This window comes from Neopsephotus bourkii, unplaced genomic scaffold (genome assembly GCF_033783945.1).
Source record: "Neopsephotus bourkii isolate Nb327-2 ecotype Australia unplaced genomic scaffold, CSIRO-AGI_Nbou_v1 NB_388, whole genome shotgun sequence".
NCBI classification, from domain to species: domain Eukaryota; kingdom Metazoa; phylum Chordata; class Aves; order Psittaciformes; family Psittacidae; genus Neopsephotus; species Neopsephotus bourkii.
Window position 1 is genome coordinate 230,082 of NW_026900893.1, and position 8,847 is coordinate 238,928.

Here is an 8,847-nt window from a genome sequence, read left to right on the forward strand (position 1 = left end):
TCAACATAAAAAGGACATGGATCTGCTGGAACAAGTCCAGAGGAGGGCCACAAGAATGATCAGGGGACTGGAGCACCTCCCATATGAGGATCGGCTGAGAAAGTTGGGGCTGTTCAGCCTGGAGAAGAGAAGGCTGCGTGGAGACCTCATAGCAGCCTTCCAGTATCTGAAGGGGGCATATAGGGATGCTAGGGATGGACTCTTCATTAGGGACTGTAGTGGTAGGACAAGGGGTAATGGATTAAAACTTAAACAGGGGAAGTTTAGATTGGATATAAGGAGGAAATTCTTTCCTGTTAGGGTGGTGAGGCACTGGAATAGGTTGTCCAGGGAGGTTGTGAATGCTTCATCCCTGGCAGTGTTCAAGGCTAGGTTGGACGAGGCCTTGGGTAATATGGTTTAGAGCAAGGTGTCCACAGCAGGGGGGTTGGAACTTGATGATCTTAAGGTCCTTTCCAACCCTAACTATTCTATGATTCTATGATTCTTAGCCCTTTCTAAATTGTTACGTAGAGATAATAGTTGGTATGCTTCTTAATTCTTATTCTGCCTTAGATTTCTTATAATTCTTATAAATAATTTATTCAGTTTCTTATCAGTCACAATCACTCCTCTGTTGTTCAGTAGTTAAGGGTTATTGCCAGTATTGGCTAGTCAGTAAATTTTGTGTCTGAAGCGGCTTCTGACAATGACTTTGTTCATATGGTGCTTTCCTTTGCTATGCCTGGCACAGTAAGGTGTCTCAGTCCTATGCAAAGCTTTGTAAGGGTGATTGCCTCAAAACTTTGACAGAATAAAAGCATTCAGAGGTTATTTAAACTGGCTAAAATTAAAGTGTGTCTGAAAACAATCTGACTGGGGATTTTTGTGTGCTAGGACATAGGGGAGCTATGTCTTTGTAATTCTATAACCTGAAAGTAGATTTGCCTGTACCCTTTCTTTCAAAATGTAAAGCTACTTGGTTCTTTTAGAAGTCATATAGAAAGAGTTGCATCCTGTTCTGTTCTGGTTCAATTGTTTAAACATTCATCTGGGTCAGGGCAAAGGTCCATTTGCTGCAGCTGGAAAAGAATCAAACTCAGATCTTGAAACACATTAATCTGTCTCAGGCCTCCTGGGGAAAAGTTTCTCTCCTACTTTCATGCTGTTTGTATGTAGACCTTTGTCTGACCTCTATGTGGCATCCCTAAAATTGCATCAGGAAAGCATGTAGTATAATGTGGTGGTATGGGTATTTTATAAGGATTGCTTTTATGTTAGATGCAGTGGATTCTTTAGTGTACTTTGGGATTTGTCACATATCATGCTGCTGTTCTAATAGCGCGCTGTCCTCACTGGAGACGTGGATTTAAAAGCTAAATCCTCAAGCACCTATATTCTTTAGGTTTCTGTTTGACACTCAAGCACTGTAATTTCCAAAGATTAAGATGTCCTACTAGTTTTCATACTGGAATTGAAATGAGATTTGAAAACACTACAGAACTGCCTTAAAATTTATTTTGTGATTGATACGGTCTGCATAGGGCTATAATTTTTCCCCCTAAGCTTCTTGCATTTTCCTAAAGAGAGAAGGAAGGAGTGAGAGAAATTATAAACAGAAGGCGAACTTGCATTATCTGTTGCTCCAGGGGGGTATTTGGATAGAATTGTGGCCTGTTGGGGTTTTTAAGGGGGCTAGAACTTCATAAACATTGCTGACCATGCTAGTTAATACATAATTAACTGTATAACTTAAGGTACTGACTTTATAAATGTTCATCTTCTGTAATGACTGAGAAATGAATATTGCTTTCTTTTTTGTGGCTCAGAGTAGCAAAGTGCTTAGTATATAATTTTTTTAGTTTGTTATGAAGTTATGATTAGCTTTTCCATAGTACTAAGGTTTGTGTGTGAAAGGTTTCCATGAATGCCGTAACTAGGTAACATGAATACGTGTATCACAAAAAAGAAACCGGGGAAATGAAGATGGTGCTAGGGGACAAGGAGGAGAGAGGATGCAGAAAAAGAATGGGATGAGAATTTTAGATGTGATATGCAGAGAGCAGGGCTGGAGGAACACAAGGCAAGAACTGGAGCAAGAAGAGCAACTGAGCTCTTCCTGACAAAAAAAAGAAAAAAAAAAGTGCTTATTTAGATGCTGAACAGACAACATAAGGAGGAAAAGTGAAAGAATACTTACAGCCTTTTATTACTATTCAATTTAATGTGTAATGTAAACATACAAAGTCATGCAAGGAGATAATTAGTGCATTTGTTTTATTTGTTAAGGCCAGAGAAGAGATCTTCCTCAAGTGTAAGCCTAAATTGGAAAAAGGATGAAGGGGGCAAAAAGTCATAATTACTTTCTGCTTTGTATCGATCTTCTCCAAGGGAAAAATTGTCTTTTGTCATGTTAACAATAAAATCACAAGAGATATTGTGAAATCAGCCAATATATCTTAGGCAACTTCCTGGTTATTTCTTATCAGTAGGAAACAAAAAGTAAAATAGGAACATAGGATATACTACCTTGAAAGAAGAACTGAAGTGACATGTGCATGTCTCCTATGGATTTTGCATCTTATACCTATAAATGCATCTAGTTTATTGGGAGTATGTCTGTTTACAGTCACAATTTTCAGTCATCATCTGTTGTTTGATATGATAGCTTATTATTGTCATACAGATGTATTAATTAAGAAAAAAAGTGGAAAAAGTTCTTTAAAGTCTTTCTGTCTGAAAGTGCTTTTGAGTCCTTAGGATATCTGTCTGTTCCTCATCAGGATGCATGTCTGATTACTTTTCAGGCTTGAAACCATACGTAGACATTTGAGGTTGAGGGAAGATGAAAACTTGATAGCTCTGGTCTGCTCCGAAACATACTCTGTTGCTCCCATCCCAGCAAGGACTCAAATGAAATAAGTGACCTGGGTAAAATAGTGACTTACTATGGATAATCAGAATTTTTCTATAGGTAACTTTTAAAGTGGGAAGTTTAATTGCTAAAAATATTTTTTTTTTTTTTTATTGCAAAGGTATATGTTTCCCTTGAAACACATTACTTTTCATGAGAAAACTAAATGCCTCAAAATACCCATTTGAAAAGCTTTTTTGGTAACTTACATAAGGAAGTTTACGATATTTTCATTCCTTTCTTTGTTTTGAAATTTCAGCCTGAGTCGCTAGCGAGAAGTCCTGCAATTGTTATACAAGACCTAGAAGCAAACATGGTATACTATAAAAATGTAGTCTGATCAGGGAATAATAGCTTGTTGAGGAAGGAGCCTCAAAACACTTGAAATTCGACAATCTACTTTTGTCCACTTCCTTTCTAGCAAAACTTCAGGGTAGAGTCATGGAAGAGAAAACTTTTCCTTATTTGCATCAACTCTGAGGAAAGAGGGGATAAAGAACACTGGTAACCTACCTTTCAAAATCAGATTTCTGGACTAAGTGAGAAGTAAGTGGGTGGTAAAACTTCGTAGATGTAGATTTTCAGGACATCTTTTGGAAAGAGCTTTCCTACTCAAAGGGTAATGAGAGATAGTTTCTCAACAACTGTGGATTTGAATTTCTCTACCTTTCTTTCAGGACAGTGTAAAGGACATAGGCAGTAGAAGCCCATAAAATAATCCAGAAAAGCAGTATTTTCTTTGTGCTGTGTTCTCTGTACATTTATTACTTGGTTGTACTTGGTTTATTACTTGGCTTCCTTGGTTATATTCTGCTTTCCATGGAGTTTCTTTAGAACTGTGAGTGGTTCATTAGTGATTTCCTCTTGTGCCAATTAACTGTTAAACTTTGTTTTTCTTCGTCTCCCTGTGGACTCTTAGCAGGGAGTTTTAATTGTGAATGTTGTAAATGTGTTACGGCTGTGCAGAAAGTTTGGGTCTCTTCGACCACTATTTTGAAATTCTAGTTTAAAAAGAGTAATAACCTTGTATCATATGCTTCTAACTTAATCAGTTATTTACTGCTCTCCTAAGAAGACTGATTCGCCTTCAAGCAATTATTTGCCATTTTGTAAGACATGCATATTGTCACCCTTCCCATACAGCATAAAATCATTCATGCTACTATATGCATGTTTGCACCTTTTAAGAACAGGCTTATCATTTGAGCAGTCATTTGAATCCCTCACAGGAAGCACTGTATATCTGGGTGGAGGGAATTTACCAGTACCGCTTCTCTCTTAACGAATGGTGCCTCAGCTCTGCCTGTGCAGATTTTAGCACAAAAGGAAGTCCCCTTTTGCTTTGGACATCCAGGATCCTTGGCTGCATGTGACAAGCTCTGAAAGCCAGAAGGAAAGTGTCAGACCGCAGAGCAGGAAGAATCAGAAGTGAAAGAAAATGCAGCTGATGATAACTGAAAACATGGTTGAAATGGTGTGCCCAAACCACAACGAAGAACCTATTAAAAAACACCCTGAAAAATTAGAGTTTGAGAAGAATTTTGTTTGTTTTGATTCATCCTGAGAAATGCAAATTTGTCCCAGTCTGACTTACACAAATTTAGACAATGGGCAGGGACAAAGGTAATCGCTCAACTTCTCACTGGAAATTCACAAGAACTCTGAAAGGAAATTAAACTTGAGAAACAGCAGCATTTTCAAGGCAGTTTTGAGCAAAGAATTTATTCTTTCACAACACAGTCATAAAGAGCGTCCCTTTCTTTAGCATGATAAATTATATTTCTGTAATAATAATAAAAAATCACATTGCTGTGTTCCTTTAAGTTACGTTACCAAATATGTGCTAACTATCCCCTTTGCCACTGTCTGAACATCGTGAGCCATTTACATCAGAAACGGAAAAGCTGCTTTAATAAATGTTCAGTGTTTAAATCACCTAGAAAGTAGTTGAAAAGAGGAAATCAGGACTTTTTTTGTGAACATGTTCATAGATTGTATTTCCTGTTGCAGTAAACCCAGAAGTCATAGATGTCATAGAGGCACAATTCCACTGGGAAGTATGCTATGAGATTATAAAGAGAAATGTGTGGGCTTTGAGGAATACGTATGTACCAGATGATGCTAACAAAGGAAATCTGGGTAAAGTCAGCAAACTTGCCTATTCTGTTATGGATTGCTGAGTAGCTCTAATCACAAAGTAGTGAACTACTGTTGCCCTATCCCAGTGGTATTCATCAGTTAGATAAATGCACTCATCTTGTTTATATCTTCACATTTCTAGTAGATGATTGGCAAGGTTCTCAGTAAGTGTGAGTGCATGGTTTAAAGCAGAATTTGTATTAGTTATAATGCACAGAAATACATACTGGGAAATGACTTACTGTCTATTTAGTCCAAATGCACAGAAACATAATCTCTTAACCAGTCTACATCTGGAGTGCTACTTAAAAGCCTAGCAAGGATTTATGTAAAGCTTTAGGAAAAAATGCTTCTAGAAACCTTTCTGCTCTCACAATAATTGTCAGCTAAAATCTTGAGCTCAGCGTGCTAAGAAGTAACTAAACATACTCCACTAAATGCCATAATTTAGTAGGAAAAGCAATGCAGAAGGGAATTAAAAAATTAGTAAAGAGTTATCTAAATGAATAACTTTCATCATCATATTCAAGCTCATCTTCCTCGTCATCCTCCAAAAGTCCATATTTAAATTTGCGATAGACTGTGCCATCCTGGCCCATGTATACAATGTCATCTTCATCATCATCATCTTCATTATCTCGATCTCTGTACTCAATGACCTGATCTTCCTGGTAACTGGTACTCTCATGGTAGTTGCCCAAGTTGGAAGGAAAGGTTTTGGAGTGATTTGTCAGCTTCTCATACCTGCCTTTATTGACAGCCTGATTTTTGGCTTGTGATTTTCTCCAGATGAATACAGTGGCTCCAATGACAAGGAGAAGCAAAATACAGGTAATAACAAAGAAAACAGTTTTGCTTTTGCTCTCAGGTGGTAGAGTGGTCCGTAATACACAGTCATCTACAACAGCAGTAAAAGAAAAACAGATTAAATAAGCCTTGTGAGTGTGTATTGCAGAGGCAGGAAAGGGGGATATCTGTCTTTAAAAACACCCAGAACAATGTTTAGGCCTGCTTACATTTTTAAACACATTCAACTAAATACCTCACTCTTTCAGTAGACAGCTATGTTCTGTAGCTGTGATGGTACAAGGACATAAACAAGGTCTCTCGGATAACAGTGCTTCTGTGTTAGATGGGAAATATTCAAGAAGAACCAGAAAACAGGCACACAAATAACATTTTGACATGATGAGTGTGAAGTTCCTTATTTCAGATGGCTGTTGGTTGAAGCAAGCACTTCCTAGTCACCTGGTTTATGAAATGCCTGGCTATTTAACACAAAAGCTGTGGATGAAAAAAGATGCTGTCTGCTGCACCAATTGCAGTTGCTGTTATTTGTGTAAAGGCCTTTGTATTCCGGTAGAAACACACTGTGTGCCTGCATCTCAGCAGCGCATTTTTGCTCTCTTCCCTTTTGATTTTCAAATGCCAGCCTAGTTGATCATAAAACCCTTTAGCACTGTTACTGCTGTTCAGCATGGTCCTACCTTGCGTTTCGTTGCAGTCACAGCACTCTGGGGTTCCTGCCAGGTCAGAGTCATGGCAGCAGGGCAGGCAGCGGCTTTCTGCCAGGTAGAGCTGCATGCTGGCTGGACAGACCGTGCAGTTGAGAGGCCCAGGTCCCTTGCACTCCGTGCACGAGCTGTCACATCTCTCACACTTGGTCTCGTCCTCCTTCAGACACAGAACACAAAGAATGCACCGTTCATTTTGAATGTTTTGGACCTTCACTGTTTGTGTGGTCATCTCTGGGTACCATGGGTGTCAATGACAAAACACAGGGAGGAGTAAGAAAACTAAAATTTTGTTCATATTTCCTGGTTTTTCAGTGGTCTCCTTGTAGGGAGAGGGGACGGCAATTTTGTAGGAGCTTAGAGAGCTCACCTAGCTAGACAGCAAGGTAAAATTAATTCACACTGCAAGCTCTTTGGCCAGGAAGTATTTTGGTTTTGCTAGTCCTATACTAGCAGATCTGTAGTTCTTTAACAGTAATAGTGGTAAAGTGGACTTCAAGAAGTGTACTCAATAGTATCATTAAAAATAACTGGCATGAGAGAAGTAACTTGAATTATTCTAAGGAGAAAAAAAAGGGGGGGGCAGCTGAGAGAATGAATTTCCTTTCTAAGGAAATTCTTTGGGAAGGAGCAAAAATACAGCTGGATGATACAGCTGGATGGAAATTTTCCAGCAAACCAGATTTTTATTAGATCATCTTGGTTCTGTTTTACAGAAACAGCCTAGATGCAAATACTCAAATTCCAGATAGGCTCCTAAAAGCTTATGTGTACAGAGACCACCAGAGATCAGCATTGTCATCTCTACCTTGCAGAATACTCTGAGCTCTGGTATTTCAGTGTTTGCAGTTCCTGGTCTATTGGGGAAAAAATTGCTCTTTTTCTGACATGGGACCAGGACTCCATATCCACTGTGAGGATCTCGAAACTCCAGTAACCTTTCATCAAACTTGCTGTGAGACCTGTGAGGCTGCTTGTCCTTAAACAAACGATCTGGGCAAGATGGGAGGGTCATAGTGGGTCCATGAGGAGGTCCGGTTTCTCAGAGTCAAAGCTCTTGCAAAGAAGTGTGCACCTCTGTGGTCCCCATCTTGTAGGCTGTTTTCCCAAGGTCTCAGTTATGAAGCAGTACTGCTAAGGGGATATTCCAGGCCAGAGACTCCTGGGTATGCAGCATCTCAAGCCAGCTGGCTTGCCTTGCTGCTGCTATATTCTTGAATAAACATCTTTGGAAGGTAGTTGGTGTGGAAATCTGGAAGCTAGAATGCCCAGACTTGTGGCACAGACCCAAACCTAATTGTGGTTCTACTCTACTACATATCCAGCTCTGTTAACTTTAGTCTCTCCCTCAACTAGAGGTTTCTGCCAGCAGAACTGTCAATCTGGAATGCAATGTGATGTCTTACAGACAAAGCTTGTCTTTTTCTCTGGACGGCTGCTACCAGAAATATTTACATGGATGCTATGAGCATTCTGTAGCCTCCTAACATAACAAGTGTCATTTCAAGTAAGAGAAGGATAAGTGCACTGCAGGTTTCAGCCTTCTTTATATTCATTTGGCAAAAAATACTGTTATTTAAAGTCCTGACAAAGGTTCTGCATGGACATTAAAGATAAAAACTCAAGTGTCCTTTCAGGAAGCTTAAGAATTTCCTGGCAGAAGGACCTTAAAATAATTTGAATATTCTGTCTGAAGGTGTCTTTAAACTGTGGGTGGTTTATGGTCTTTCATGAGTTCCATATGAAATCTGCTCAGATCACAAGTAAAATGTCTCTTGTAACTTGCTAACAACCTTGCAAAACTCATCACAAAATCTAAAAGGCTGTCTAAGCTCTTTCTGTCAGCGTTAGGAATAAAGATTCTGGAATCACAATTTATGTAGAAATGATTGTACAGTGTGACCTGCAATAGAGAAGAGAAAACGCATCTTTTGAGCACTGAAGTTAGATCAGATGCCAATTAGAGGGAAGGGGAAGGTGTCTTGAGTAGAACAATGTCATTTTTACATAGGTGAAGTTCACAGTAAAAAATGAATTGACAGACAAATTTAAAATATTTTCCCAATTATTATGCCTAATCTGCATAAACAGAAATCATGTTATAGTGCCCACCAACACATACAATTATGCTCTGTGTTAAATTACCTAGGGTACAATCATCAGAGCATATTGCCCCTTTGTGTTCCCTGGTCTGTGATGTCAGATTCTCTTTTTCAGGGAAAAAATTTACTAACTTTAAGGAATAAATCAGGCTTAATCTTGTAAAGTGGAAATGTATCTGGTGTTTCAGAATCATTGCAT

General features: G+C 38.8%; 1 protein-coding gene across 1 annotated transcript; it reads right to left on the bottom strand.

Moving 5' to 3' along the window:
• Positions 1-4,584: 4,584 nt before the first annotated feature.
• On the bottom strand, positions 4,585-6,778 carry LOC133210123 (proprotein convertase subtilisin/kexin type 5-like). The gene is made up of 2 exons (XM_061349240.1): positions 6,520-6,778; positions 4,585-5,930 (listed from the first exon to the last, which is right to left on the bottom strand). Exons 1-2 carry the CDS (start codon positions 6,776-6,778, stop codon positions 5,527-5,529), a joined length of 663 nt encoding a protein of 220 aa, XP_061205224.1. The 3' UTR covers positions 4,585-5,526.
• Positions 6,779-8,847: the final 2,069 nt, after the last annotated feature.